Source organism: Sphaerodactylus townsendi, linkage group LG02 (assembly GCF_021028975.2).
Source record: "Sphaerodactylus townsendi isolate TG3544 linkage group LG02, MPM_Stown_v2.3, whole genome shotgun sequence".
Lineage (NCBI taxonomy): Eukaryota > Metazoa > Chordata > Lepidosauria > Squamata > Sphaerodactylidae > Sphaerodactylus > Sphaerodactylus townsendi.
The window spans coordinates 37,605,358-37,620,104 of record NC_059426.1 but is presented as its reverse complement, the minus strand read 5'-3'; the positions used below and the strand labels follow the sequence as shown (position 1 = coordinate 37,620,104).

Below are 14,747 nucleotides of genomic sequence, written 5' to 3'. Positions count from 1 at the left end.
AATTCAATTCTCATTGCATTAAACATTGCTTGCAAGAAGAACAATGTAATAACCTAGGAACTTGCATAGAAACTTGGGGTGAACCCGTGAAAATCCTACCACTCTTCAGAATTCTCCTGCAGGGTTCTCTAAACTGCTAGCATGGCCGAAGACTTTCACTGCTGGACTCAACTGGTTGTTGTGGGCTTTCCGGACTGTGTGGCTGTGGTCTGGTAGATCTTCTTCCTAACGTTTCACCTGTATCTGTGGCTGGCATATTCTGAGGTGTATCACAGAGAGAAGTACAACACACTTCTCTCTGTGATACACCTCTGAAGATGCCAGCCACAGATGCAGGTGAAACGTTAGGAACAAAATCTACCAGACCACAGCCACACAGCCCGGAAAGCCCACAACAACCAGTGCTAGTATGGCTTTGAGCATGCTTACTCACTGCTCTTTCATTCACTTCCTCTCAACATCCTATGCTCTTGGAGCCTTTCTAGTTCTCGTGACATTGTTTTTGTTCCTTTTTCTGCGGCTAATTTACAAAGTCATTTTTTGTCATACCTGAGATGTTCGTTCTGTCTGTGTGTGGTCTGGTTTTGCTGCTTTTATCAGCCCTGCAGGGACACCATTCGTGTGCTTATGTTAAATATTCTCTTTTTTCCTGTTCCATGGTTTATATTGAGTAATAATCCTTTTTAAAAAGTGGCTTTGCATATTTTAAAAAATATCACTTGCCGTTCATTTTAAAGACCTCCTACTCTATAGAAGATATAGATGAAAATCGATATAGAACAAACTTACATTGTTGAGTTGTGGCTGGAGCCCGCTGTAAAGTTAGGAGTTCAGTAGATCTTGTTCCTTAACGTTATGCTGCATCCGTGGCTGGCATCTTCAGAGGTGTATCACAGAGAAAAGTCTGTTTCACACTGTGATACATCTCTGAAGATGCGAGCCACAGATGCAGGCAAAATGTTAGGAACAAGATCTACCAGACCATGGCCACACAGCCCAGAAAACCCACCACAACCAGTTGAATCTGGCCGTGAAAGCCTTCGACAATACATTTGTAATAAGTTGATTTGTAAGTCTACTTGAATGTGTCGGGATAATGTAAGCCTATACATTTTATAAATATTATCTGTTTTCCTAGATGAGAAGTGTTCATTGTTTTTTCCATGTACAGCAAGAAGTGACTATGCACCAGTCACTCTCCTCAGCCTATGACACATGGTTGTTGTGAAGATAAACTTGGAGAAGAACTTGAATATTGCCTTGAGTGCTTGGAAGCATGGGTGGCCAAATCCAAATAAAAAAGGAAATTAATTGGGATAATTAATTTCTATACTCTACATAATGAAGATAGCTAATCTTTAATTGTTACTAGTTTTATTGAAATATTTATATCCTGATTTTCTCCCCAAAGGGATTGAAAGCAATTAACAACAACAGGAAAACAAACAATATACGTAAACAAAATGAAATACTATATTTTGGCAACCTATTTTACATTTCTATACTATCTTCTTTATTGATATCCTCCTTTATTGATATCCTGAAATCATAAATTAGGAAAATCTCAATTTGTCTGTGTTCTAGGTCATGAGATCAGCTTGTGACATAAAGGATAATCAGCAAGTAATTTTCTCCCAAATTCCCAACTCAAATAGTGTTTAATACCTATTTCTCCTGGAGGCGAGGCTCGGGCATCCTGATTGGGTGATTCCTAGCTCATTCTCAGGGAGGCAGGACCTATTTTTTGTTGTCACTTCCTGAGGAGGGCTTAATCACCCTTCCAAGATCCAGTATTGTTCCTGCCTAGATAGGGAGTGTAGGGCTTGTCCAGTGCTCCAAGCCCCTCAGGCAAACAAACATTTTTCCTTCTCAGTCTGTCTTCTCCTGTCTCGTCAGTAAGTGTAAGTGTTTTGGCTGTTTCCCCCCCCCCCCCTCCAACCCAAACTCGTAAGGGAGAGACTAATCGCGCATAGGCTAAATGGCCTCCCTAGGCGCTCCTTTTCTCCGCACGCCAAGTGAGGCTGGCCTCCTTGGAAGGTCTCATGCAGAAGGGACCTCGCTGCCACCAGCTCCGGGACGCAACGCCAAGGATCTCACCCTGGCCACGCTTCAGTGGTCTTGCCTCCAAAGCCCCTAACTCGGCCGCAATTGAGGAGAACACATTGCAGGCGCTTTATTACCCCACGCGCCCCGGAGCGGAAAAAAGGCGCTGAAAACAAAAGCTGCCCCAGGCTGAAAGCTAAAGCTGCCCTTCCAAGCGCGTGTAAAACGGGCTGGAGATCGAGGCCTTTTATCTCCACACAGAGCAATCTCAGCTGCACTCTTCTCAGGGATGCGCCATGGCGAAGCTCTGCAGCTCCCCCCCCGCACCCCCCAGAGCTGCAAACGTGGGAGGAGTCACGCAGAGAGCGCTCCTGCTCGTTTCTGCAGAGGGCGGGGCGGGGAGGACTCTATCAATCAAGAGGGGAACCAACGACTCCGCCACTCAGAAGGTGATTATTAACACCATCATCACAGACGACCGTCCATCCACTCTCCGTGATCTATGACTCTTCGTGGAGATCCTTCACCAAGTGGGTGCAGTAAGAACCACATCGCATCCCATTCGGGCCCCAGTGGTCTCCTTCTGCAAGTCTTAACGCTCCTTACAAGAGGGAGCCGACTAAAGGCCTCTTTGTGACAGCTTGCCACTCTCAAAAGCAAGACAGATAGCCAGCTTCTCTCCACGGGTTCTGGATATCAGCTCTTACAAGGTATGTCACTGCCTCTCGACACTCCAGACATCCTCAAATTCCTTAAAGGGAGTGCTGCCACAAGGGACTCCAACTCCTCCTGGGTAATCCATCGCTTCCCTCGTGGGAAACTAAAACACAGTACTCAACGCGATCTCAACAAAACACCCATTCTAAACCCATTATCTAGACCGTAGGCCCCTGAGGTGGCTCAGGATGAAACTCCTTTTCCTAATAGCCATCACCTCAGCAAGAAGGGTCTCGGAGCTCCGGGCTCTGTCTATAAACTCTCAACTCTGCATTTTCCACAAAAACAAGGTGGTACCATCGCGGCCAGACTCCAACCTTCTTCATCCCCAAAAGTGGGGACAGTCCCTCCTTTCACCTTAGGATACAAGAAATTACGCTCCGCTATTCTTTCCCAAACCAAAACACCCAAAGGAGATCCTCTGGCACACCCTAGACGTCAGAAGAGCTCTCAAGGCATACATCATACGCACAGAGGACATCAGAAAGACCGAGTCCCTATTCATCAACGTCTCAGCTCCCAATTCCGGAGCCCAGATGTCCAGAGCTGCCATCAGCTCAAACATCAGAACCTGCATCATCGAAGCCTACAAATCGTCCAACATTCCGGTTCCCCCAGGAATTACGGCACACTCCACCAGAAGCGCCGCAGCAAATGCCGTGTTCAGACGTCAAATCCCACTAGAGGACATCTGCAAAGCAGCTACATGGTCCTCCGCAACGTCATTCGTCAAACACTATAGACTACAATCCAAGGCCGACAACGACACGGCCTTCGGACACCGAGTGTTAGAACACATATTCGGTGAATGATCCCACCCGTTAGGGACACTGCTCTGGGAGGTCCCAATCAGGATGCCCGAGCCTCGCCTCCAGGAGAACGGTCCATTGGTAGACTTACCCTGAAGGGGCCTTCTCCTGGACGGCGACGAGGGCATCCTGGCCCTCCCGAAATTCACCGTAACAGTACTAAAGAACAATGAGCGCTCACGCAACCACACACTTGTCTATTAGACAAATAGTTAGGAGCACATGTTTTTAGGCTTGTTGCCTCAGTTATCAGACGTTATATGTTGTTACTTCCTAATGTTTTCCTTTTCATAAATGTTTGAGATCTTGCACTATACTACTCCGTTACTCCAAATACTGGATCTTGGAAGGGTGATTAAGCCCTCCTCAGGAAGTGACAACAAAAAATAGGTCCTGCCTCCCTGAGAATGAGCTAGGAATCACCCAATCAGGATGCCCTCGTCGCCGTCCAGGAGAAGGCCCCTTCAGGGTAAGTCTACCAATGGACCGTTCTGTAGCAAGGAACCAGTTTATGATTCTAATTGGAATAACGACAAAAGAGAAATGGGGTTACTCCTGTTTTTTTACAATGGCTGGTAATTTAGTGCATCCAGTGTCCACACAACAGTTGATTGGTTCTGTGATCTCTAACAATAGAGTTTGAATCTATAGATGCCTTTTATCATTTTAGAAAGAGTAACGGTCTGGGAGCACAGTATTTAGTGTTGTTCAGAGTACTATGTTCTGAAAATATAGTAAAACTTGGGAGCTATACTACAGGCGACATGCAAATATGTAGAGAAATGTTAAGAATTATATTAGCTTTTAAAAAGACATATGGTTGAGTGATGTCTCCTCTAGCATAGCTTTATCTTTATTAGATAATCACAACTGTTGTAATATTTCAGAATTGTTGCTACAGGCATATTTCTGTCGTGGGAACTGTGTAATGGAAACCAAAATGGTATCTTTTGGGCTTCATACTGATTCTGTATAAAATTAACCCTTCAGGTATATGGTAAGTTTTTAAAAAAGCTCAAAACTTGTCAGCTGCTTCTAGCCATAAACAAATATAATGAAGGCATCCAGTTCATTGGAGCCCTTGAAGCACTCTGATGATGATTTTATTCTTGATCTAATAAAGCCAATTTCTTTCCATAGCCTTCCCAGCATACTAGGAAATGGATTGTGTCTCATTTTTTTTGCATATCAAAACTTAAATATCACTTATAGTGATAGCACACTCTTTCTCCCAGGAGGGACCCAAATTAGCTTGCAAGTTTCCGTTCCCCTTCATTCCTTTCATCTGCACAGCAACTCTGTGAGGCCGGCCCATGATTACTCAGTCAAGTTTCTTGTCCTCATGGAAATTCAAACTTGAGTCTCCCAGATTCTAGTAGAACATTCAAGCTACTACCTACACCATGCTGCTTTATTCTGTCCCTTCCTATTAAGCCACACACACACCCGAACACTACATCATTGTTTCTGTATTTCATTTTAGAAGCTTTTCGACACCCACTTCTATCACCCTCTTCTATTTTCTTGTGGGTTTTTTTTTTTAAGAGACCTGCAAATCCTTTATTGAGGCTCCTTCTCATCTGTAATCTACAAGACATCCTGCAGATTATACTGCTATTGTAAACCTCTTTTGATATCAGGGGAAAAGTGTCCCATTCAATTTTTTTATGTATGTATAGAAGAGTTGGTTTTCTTCTGAAGAGGCTTGCTTTTTCTTTTAATTTGCGATTGGCAAGTGCCATTAGGCTGCTTCTGACTGCTGGTGACCCTATGAATTAATATCCTTCAAAACACCCTGTCGTTAACAGCCTTCCCAGGTCTTACAGACTGAGAGTTGTGGCTCCCTTTATAGAGTCAATCCATCTCATGTTTGGTCTTCCTCTTTTCCTGATGCCTCCAATTTTTCTTGGTGTTATTATCTTTTCCAGTGACTTTTCCAGTGACTTTGATAAGGTGGACTTCAGTCTGTAAGAACTATACTGCAATCAGTGTGCTAGTCTTCATTTATTGTCTGTCTTTCTGTTTTATTAATCCATCTCATGTTTCAAAAAATCATAAACATAGGAACAATAACCATACACAACAGTAAAAACTATGGTGTCACAAGAATATTTTTTTAAAAATATAGCTTCTGAGTTACATTGAAAGTCATTTTGTTAAAGAAAACTATGTAGCTCTTGTCAAGACCTTTTATCTATAAATTATCTGCTATTGATGGAGGCATCACACTCGCCAGGAAGTGTCCAGATCACTGGGGGGGGGGAGGGGAGGAAAGTTATCTGATCGAGTAGCAGCAGCAGTGGCGTAGTGGTTAAGTTTACTCTAATCTGGAGGAACTGGGTTTGATTCCCCGCTCTGCCACCTGAGCTGTGGAGGCTTATCTGTAGAATTCAGATTAGCCTGTGCACTTCAGCGCATGCCAGCTGGGTGACCTTGGGCTAGTCACAGCTCTACTGAGCTCTCTCAGCCCCACCTACCTCAGAGCGTGTTTGTTGTGAGGAGGGAAGGGAAAAGAGTTTGTAAGCCCCTTTGAGTCTCCTTACAGGAGAGAAAGGGGGGATATAAATCCAATTCTTCTTCTTGTTCATTGGATATTCTGACAAGAGACGTGAATTTCAAAAGACTTTTAAAAGCATAACAGTTTTATGGATGGTTCCTTCATTTTTGCTGACATCTGATGTTTTCCCAGGACTTAACTGGACAAACCCTCTAGGAACTTGCTTTTTAGAACAGGTTTGATAAGCTGTTATGACTCAGCTGGCTGAAGGAAGAGGAAGGGACGGGGTGTTTCTGTTTTTGAGCAGCTTTTCCCTTTCGTCCCTTAAGTCTTCCCAGTGGAAAGTGTGAAGCTGCTGCTTTGCTAGATCTGGTATGAATGTTTAATGTTTAACTGCTGTTTTGGCATATTGCCAACGCTTGATGAATGCAGTGAGAAAACACACCAATGGCAGGAGCTCTTTCAAGTTCCACTGCAAACATGAATAAAATATAATGGTCACCCCATGCCCAAAAGAATTCGGTTGCTGAATTTCAAAGGTCTGCTGAAGCCAACTGGGATATGGGGAAAAAACCCTAAGATCAATGTCTTTGACAAACATGCAGAGATACTTCTGAGAAAGAAAAGCTTCTAAAAATCCACATTAGCATTTCTATTACTTTAGGTGTTGCAGTTAAAATGCTCAGCTAAGGGCAAGAACTATGTGCATCTAGTATGAACAGCAAACCCATGTCCCTGACTATATACCATGTGGAAACCTCATGTGATTTGGTTGAAACATGGTTGGTTAGAGAAGGGACTGATAAAAGGAGACTGGAGTCTGTCTTCTATTGACATACTCATTCATATGCATTTTTCTGCACACGTGTACCTTGCAGAATGGAAGTTGTTTGTGGGCTACTCTCAATCTAGTTTCTCTCATATTGGCAAGGCTGAGGTATCAGTTAGCAAGGAACAGTTTGACCATAGATTGACCTTTTCTGATGTTCCTGACTATTTGTCCTTGTTATCCATTCTGGATTGACAGTTCAGAAAAGAGAGAGGTATTGCTACGGGGGTCTATATGTGTATCCTAAGGCACATATTATTTTAGTGGTAAACCCCCAAGATGTCCTCCTTACACTCCTTATGCATAGAGGAGAAGAACCCTTCTCAATGAGTATCTAATGATAGTTCTCAAGATATTTAAAAAAATATAATCAGAAAAGCCTTTCCATTCTCCAGGTATGTTTTTCTTCATTCCAGAGCAGTGTTTTATGTAACTCAATTTTACAAAAAATATATACACATACTCCTCCTGAAGCAGCCATGAACCCAGGGTTCTGCAGTATGCAGAAGACTTCTAGAAAAATTATTATGAAGACTGAAAGCTTTTATGTCAGTGATTCTGCAAAACTGGTTTCAAATGTTCCTGTTCGGTCCTTCTACATTTGAACTATATATTTTGAGTATTCAGATGAAGTGTCATGAGTGAGGCAGATGTCTAGTTCTCAAGTATGTATAAACTTGCTGGGTTCGAACATCATAATTTCAATTTTCAAGCTTGGGAATGCTTGCAGGTTTTTGACCCACCCTGGCTATGTGAGTTCTTGGTATTCTCTTACCATAGTTTGCCATGTTGTCTGAACTAGCAAACAGTTATCAGCACCTTGCCCTCTAACCATAATTTTAAACTCCGCTTCTTGCTTCTTGGAAGAGATTTTAGAATCTTTGGATTGTGTCATCAATACTTTTAATGTAGCCTTCCCATTTCTGTTTGCCTCGGTATCCATCTGTTGCATATTGTAAATGCTATTAGCAATGATCCCATCACTTCTGTTTTTTGTTCAAGGCCTCTTTTGTTTATTTAAAAAAAACATTTTTTGTAGCTTTTCTACCTGATTCAGCATCTCTGAGGCAGCGAACAGTCAAAACAGATTTTAAAACATGTATGCATACACACACTAACACAATAAAAACAGGTCAACAAAATACAAACACATAGACATTATATACATAGGAAGGAGAGTCAGTAAGGGAATGCTGAACAAAACAAATGTCTTAACCTGCTGATGGAAGACGGTGGTAGAAGGGGACAAAGAAATGTCCATGGAGAGGGAATTCAGTATATTGCTGTCTAATGCTACCTTTGGTGGTAGTGGGGCAGCATGTAGGCTGGAGGAAGGGATTTCTGCCATTTGTGCTATGTTTATATTCATGATAGTCCAAATAATCAGTTGGCTAGTGCTGGCTCATCTCCCCCCTCCTCCCATATAATTCCTTATTTTGGTGAGAGGGTTGCATGTATGTGTCCTTGAAGGGTACACGAGGATGAAAATTTGTAATAAAGTGATAGATATTGAAAAATGGGAGGTTCCTTAAAACTGAATGAATGATGAAAAAAAGTAGGGTGGGAATATTTTTGAAAAGGACAGTTATGGAAACAAAACAGCAACTTGGGACAAGAGCCAGTTTTCAAACCATTGATAAGTAGAAGAAGAGTTAAATGTATTGTTGAGGGCTTTCACGGCCGGAATCACTGGGGTGCTGTGTGGTTTCCGGGCTGTATGGCGGTCAGAAATTCTAGCAGAGAATTCAGGAGAGAATTCTACTAGAACACGGCCATACAGCCCAGAAACCACATAGCACCCCAGAAGAAGAGTTGTTTGTTATACCTTGCTGTTCTCTACATATAAAGCAGTTTACAATCACTTTCCCTTCCTCTCCGCACAACATACCCTTTGTAAGGTAGGTGGGCTGAGAGAGTTCTGAGAGAACTGTGGCTGGCCCAAGATCATCCAGCAGGCTTCATGTGGAGGAGTGGGAAATCAAACCTGATTCTCCAGATTAGAGTGCACCGCTCTTAACCACTGTGCGATATTTTTTTTGCTTCCTGCCTTAACTTTCCTCTGGTAATCACACCCTACATTTTGAAATGTCATTAAAAAAAAGATGTTTCTGGTAATGAGTATTTTGAAGTGGTGGTAGCTGCTAGGAAATAACTTTTATTGAAATTATACTACATATTTGCCCATCTCCTCCTTTCAAGCCAGCTCTTTTTTTATTTGGTATCTTCTTCTCAGTTCTAAGCTGTCGTCTGTTACTTCAAAGTCACCTTCCAAGGCTGCATTCTGCATAGAATACCAATTAATTATTCACCACATGTCCTGATCTCACACTAGATCAGTTAATATTTTCATGCTAAACTATAAATCACTGCCCCATTCAGTTCCAAAATATCCTCACTTTGGATGCTATTTATTGCCAAAGAATTTTTCCCTACCAGCAGAGTATATCTTTCAGTCCCTTAATTTAGGGCATGTAGTAAATGAAGGATATAAAACAATTTCCTGTGTACCTTTTGAAAGGACTGCTGATACAGTGGTTTTTCCCCCTCTTGGTTTAAAAACAGTCTCCTTATCAAAATGTAATGTACTGACTTCAAACTGTACAAATTCATCTCAAATACAGTGATTGGAGACTTTAACTTTATATGTTGCCCTTCAGCACAAGCGTCTGCCCTTCTCTGTGAGGGTTCCCGCAATTGCAGGTTTAGGATCAGCAGGGCCCAAGGTCAAATTTTCACTCTGTCTTAAAATATGCTGGGGTGACCTTGGGCCACTCATACTCTCTCAGTCTAACTCTGACTCTAACCTAATTCTCAAGGTGGTTGTGAGGATAAAATGGAGGAAAGGAGAACTCTTCTTTCTCTCCCCCCCCCCATTTTTGTCCAGTAGAAGAAGAAGAGTTTGGATTTATATCCCCCCTTTCTCTCCTGTAGGAGACTCAAAGGGGTTTACAATCTCCTTGCCCTTCCCCCCTCACAACAAACACCCTGTGAGGTAGGTGGGGCTGAGAGAGCTCCGAGAAGCTGTGACTAGCCCAAGGTCACCCAGCTGGCATGTGTGGGAGTGTACAGGCTAATCTGAATTTCCCAGATAAGCCTCCACAGCTCAGATGGCAGAGCTGGGAATCAAACCCGATTCCTCCAGATTAGATACACGAGCTCTCAACCTCCTACGCCACTGCTGCTCCAGTACTGGATAATAAGAGTTAATGGATGCTTTTACCATGCTGGTTTCACAATGCAGACGGAATAAAATGCACATATATTTACACAGATTTTCCCCTCCCATGGTTACTTTTCTGGATGGTGGTGCTCTCCTAACCATATCCTTCTAATCTCGTGTCTTTTACTAGAATGAGAACAATGTACAAAGTGCACCTTATACCTGGAAAATCCGTTGGAACCATGTGAAGATTATTTGTAGTGTAAGGAACTGTGTGAACATAGCTCAGAAAGAATTGTCCATAGCTCACCTTCCACACTCAAAGAATATGAATGTATCCTGCGTAGTGTGAAAACAGAACCTAGGCTGTTTTCACATATGTCCGGAAAAGGTTTCTGTGAGGCTTTTTGCACACAGTTCAAACCCATTTTGGTTAATGTGCATCAGGAAATGGAGGATGTCCATTTTAGAACCATATATATGTTCTGCCTATTGAAAGTATTACACTTGAATTCCGTATGTGGGAAATACAAAAACCGACTCTCTGTTGGCTTCTGAAAATGGCCTTGAGTTTCCCCTTAAAATGAAAATTGCTCTGTCCAAAGCACTGATTTGAGAACATGGAAAGGGAACAATGGAGATTAAGAGGGCAGTGTTTGCAAGAGGAAGTAGCAACAATGAAGTCTCCTAGTAGTTTTGGCTGGAATGTGAGAGATGTAAATCACAGCTGTCTCGTGATCTTACAGTACTTGCACAGCTGTGAGACTTTGGAAACATCAAAGAAGCCCGCTGCTTCTTTGCGTAGAAAGCATATGCACAGTCCTACAAGGAACAATTTGATCCTGTTTATAATTTAATATGCCTAATATGAGTCTTGCAGACATGGAATCATTAATGTGCACTCATTCAAGACAGTATTTAGGCTTTCCTGGGCCTTAGGAAGGAATATACTTGTGCGTTTTAGAAGCCGCCTCCCTTTTTGCACCAAGAGCAGTAATTTTTCTCTTTACTAATCTGGAAAAATAGCTGGCGTTTCTGAAGTACAAGAGCGTGTCTGCTGTTGCTTCAGTTTATTGCTGTGGCTGGCCATTGCATGTCCTGGTCTGTATGGCCCAGCCTAGCCTGATTTCATCAGATCTTGCAAGTTCTAAGCAGGGACAATCCTAGTTACTACATAGATGGGAGATCACCCCCCAAAATTAAAAATCCAAGATCTCATCATAAGAACATGCAATGGCAAACCACCTCTGGACATCTCTTGTCATGATTGGGATTGCCATAAGTCAACTGCAGCTTGATGGCACTTTATTTATATATATGTACATGCACACAAAGATGCATATTAATCATTTTTGCTGGTACACATTAAGACAGTTCATTTCTGGGAACTGTTATTATGTATCATATAAATAAACAGCCTGTCCTCCTCTTACATATGCTTAGGAATAAAGAGTTCAGTAAATTTATGACCCTTGTATCCTGTTTCCTTCTTTGAACACTTTCAGAAGAGAATTGGGTGTTCCCATTCTGAGTTCTGCAGACTTGATGGCAGACTCTCTGGTGTCCCTGTTCAAAGAGATCCAAGGTCTACCAACTGGGAGGTATTGAAGAACTATGTAAGATGTGTGGTTAGGGCAAGGCTTAATTAAAGAGCTGCAGGTCAGAGAAGGCTGGAAACCCAAGTGAAGTTGAGAGAAATGAAAACAGAAACGTTGTAATTCAGGAAGGAATGAAGTTGGCTAACGGTTAAGTGTCTAACGACAAGAATACAGAAATGTATTCTATATAGAATATGGAAATATATTGTATATAGAATATAGGAATAGGATCTTAGGCAGTGCTTTGGACACTTGGACTATGAAGTGGATCCAGACTGTAAAGTGGCATTTTCCACCAAGTCACCCTTCCTGCTGTAAACTTCTCCCCTGTTATTTCTCTGTGTCCCCTGTTCGCCAAAACCAGCATTTCATGGAGATCAGTGGAATACAGTGGAAGGAGAGAAGTGGCAAGGTTTTGATGGAAAAGTTAGTCTGGATCCATCTGGTTTTCACATCTTAAATTTAGGTTAGGCTGATCATGACTCGCCTGCAAATACCCAGCAATCTTTGATGACAGACTTTGGGTTCAGGTTTGGGTCTCTATAGTACATGGGTGTATGTATAGTCTGTTTCAGAGTATAGAGTAGTAGGAATACTATTTTTCATCTTTCCTGTGAGCGTTACTTTTCTAAATCATCCCTCACTTGCAGTCTGAAATGTTTTAATCTCCTTCCTTAGATTCTACCACTTAATTTTGCTGCAGAAGTAGACCAAACTTAATATTGTTCTGTAGATGACGTCTTAATATTTTAGAGGGGAGGGAAACTTATTTTCATTTTAGTGTATTTTAATGTTAAGTTGCCCAGTTCATTAATTTTTTAAAAGTCTCAGAACTTTAAATGCCTATCAAGATGCCCAAAAACTAGGCTGAATTAGATGGGATTAAAACTGTATATCTACATGCTGGCAGGGGCTGATGGGAATCGTAGTCCATGAACATCTGGGGCGCCAGAGTTGGACACCCCTGATATTCTACATAGAGTGCATGGTACGAATCTGGAGAAACACAACTGGGAAGCCCAGTAGGAAACATTTTTTTTTTGTAAAGAGCATCATCTCAGTGTATTCCATTAGGCAAGAGTTCAAAAATGTATGGAGGCATTTTCCTTTCAGTAGTCATTCCAATTGTCACTTGCCCTGTTAATTCATGATAGATACTGTGGATTTGTGACTAATATTTAAATTTTTCTCTCTTGATAAAACTCTGGTCAGAAGCCAGACAATCGTGTGCCCAGAATGCCTAACAGTAATTTATCCAGGTTTAGCCTCATAACCTTAATTATATGTGGAATGCAGAGAATGTTGTGTGTTGTTTTTCTTTATAACAAGACAGTAAACCTTTAGCTTCTTGACTCTTCTGTTAAAACATTCCTTGTAGTTTCAGTATATACTTCAACAAATACAACAAACTCATGTAAAAATAAAAGTGAACCCACAGTGTTTTTGTAATTAATCTTCTATTATCTGGTTTATTTTCATTTGTGCAAAAAAAATTGCATGTTTAAGTATCCTCTTATAGGAACAACCATTTAAAACTGTTACCCCCTCTCTTTTTTTAAGGAAAAAGAACTGTGTTAAAATGTTAAAAGCAGTCCTGAAGAAGAGCAGAGATGGTGCAAAGGCCAGCAAAAAGGAATCCGGTAGGTCTGTTAAAATATTGGTGAGCTACAGATTTAACTAAAAAGAAAACAAAACCACAGTTCTTATGTAAGGCTGAGTTGAACTATGTTTACTTAAGGTGGAAACACCTAACTTAATCATAGCAGTACTTGGCTTAATTTCCATAATATATGCCTTAAAATATTTGCTTACTTGATAGTGAATCCTTTCCAATGCAGGAAAGGTCAGATTTTACAATAAGATCAATAAGAGTTGACCCAAAGAATGAGCAAAAGTAGCAGGAGAACAAATGTGTTGTTATATCCAGGGCTGTATGTATGCCACATAGACTTTACAGCCCAATCCACAGCCTGAGGTGGCCGGGGACAGTGCCGCTGCTACACCACTCCCATCTGCCTCGAAGCCCTCCATGCCAGATTCAAAGCTGTGGGTGCCGTATGCCCAGCAGCAAAGCCTGGGCAGCAGGTGACTAACATAGGCTCCTCCCTCCCCTCTAGGAACATCTCCGCATGCCCCCACTGCGCTGATGCGTTCCATCGGGGCAAATCCTGTGGGGCTCCCCTCCTTTGGATTAGGTTATTAGTTTTGCATTCAGAATTCAACTTTCAGGCAATATTTTTTTCATTATGACTGAATAGAAATTGCAGCAGCTGTACATAGTGTAACATTTCAGAAGCTGGCAGAGACTGGGAAGACCTAACAAAGGTCAGTTGAAGTTGAAGTTGACTGAGAAGATGTTCTAATAGTAAGAGGCTAAACTTTGATACTGTGTGTGGTTCTGTGTAATTAGGAAAATAATCAGTTATGCAAAATAAGCAAATAAATGAAGCTTTGGCTGATGTATATTTGCACATGTGCATGCATACACACAGAGTATCCATTTTAGAAGCCTGTTTCACTTGTTGTAGAATTTAGGTTACATTGGCATAGTGCAGAGGCGATTTGCTTTTTAATGTCTTGATAAACTGTGGTTTGATTAAACTTTGGCTTAGTGTGATATCTGGATATAGTGTACCCAGGGTTCTGATGGTGAGTGCTAAACTGGGATTTTTACTTATGTATTTTATTATATTACAATATATTTATATGTCACCCTCCCCCTTGCAGGTTTAGGGCAGCTTCCAAAATTTAAAATACAATAAAAACCTAAAGCCAGAATAACAATTATTTAAACCGAGATGGCGAATAAAATCAGATTCCATTAAATAACACAATTAAATAATCCCACCATTATAAACAATACAGGGAAAGAGAAGAGGGAGGCCATTCACAGGGTACAGTTGTAGCTGCTGCAACCAGAAGTCTAGTGTATCAGCTCTGGAATTTCATCAGGTTCTGTAGGGCTCGGGCCTCATTAGACCGGGCAATCCACCAGGTAAGGGGCAGGGCCAAGAATGCCCTGGCCATGTTTGAGGCTAACTGGACATCTTTCAGGCCACCAACAGATTAACTTGCTAATCACAGCATCTGTCAG

The 14,747-nt window shown here is 41.7% G+C and overlaps 1 protein-coding gene across 2 annotated transcripts in view; it reads left to right on the top strand.

Annotated features, from left to right (window-relative positions):
* The window catches only part of TANC1 (tetratricopeptide repeat, ankyrin repeat and coiled-coil containing 1), a 178,331-nt gene that overhangs the window by 51,398 nt on the left and 112,186 nt on the right, over window positions 1–14,747 (top strand). The window contains exon 2 of one of the 2 annotated variants that reach the window (XM_048483589.1): window positions 13,214–13,293. The exons of the other annotated variant lie outside the window; for it this stretch is intronic. Coding sequence (XP_048339546.1) covers window positions 13,233–13,293 — 61 coding nt within the window. The 5' untranslated portion in view covers window positions 13,214–13,232. The remainder of the gene's footprint in view (window positions 1–13,213; window positions 13,294–14,747) is intronic. 2 annotated transcript variants of the gene reach the window in all.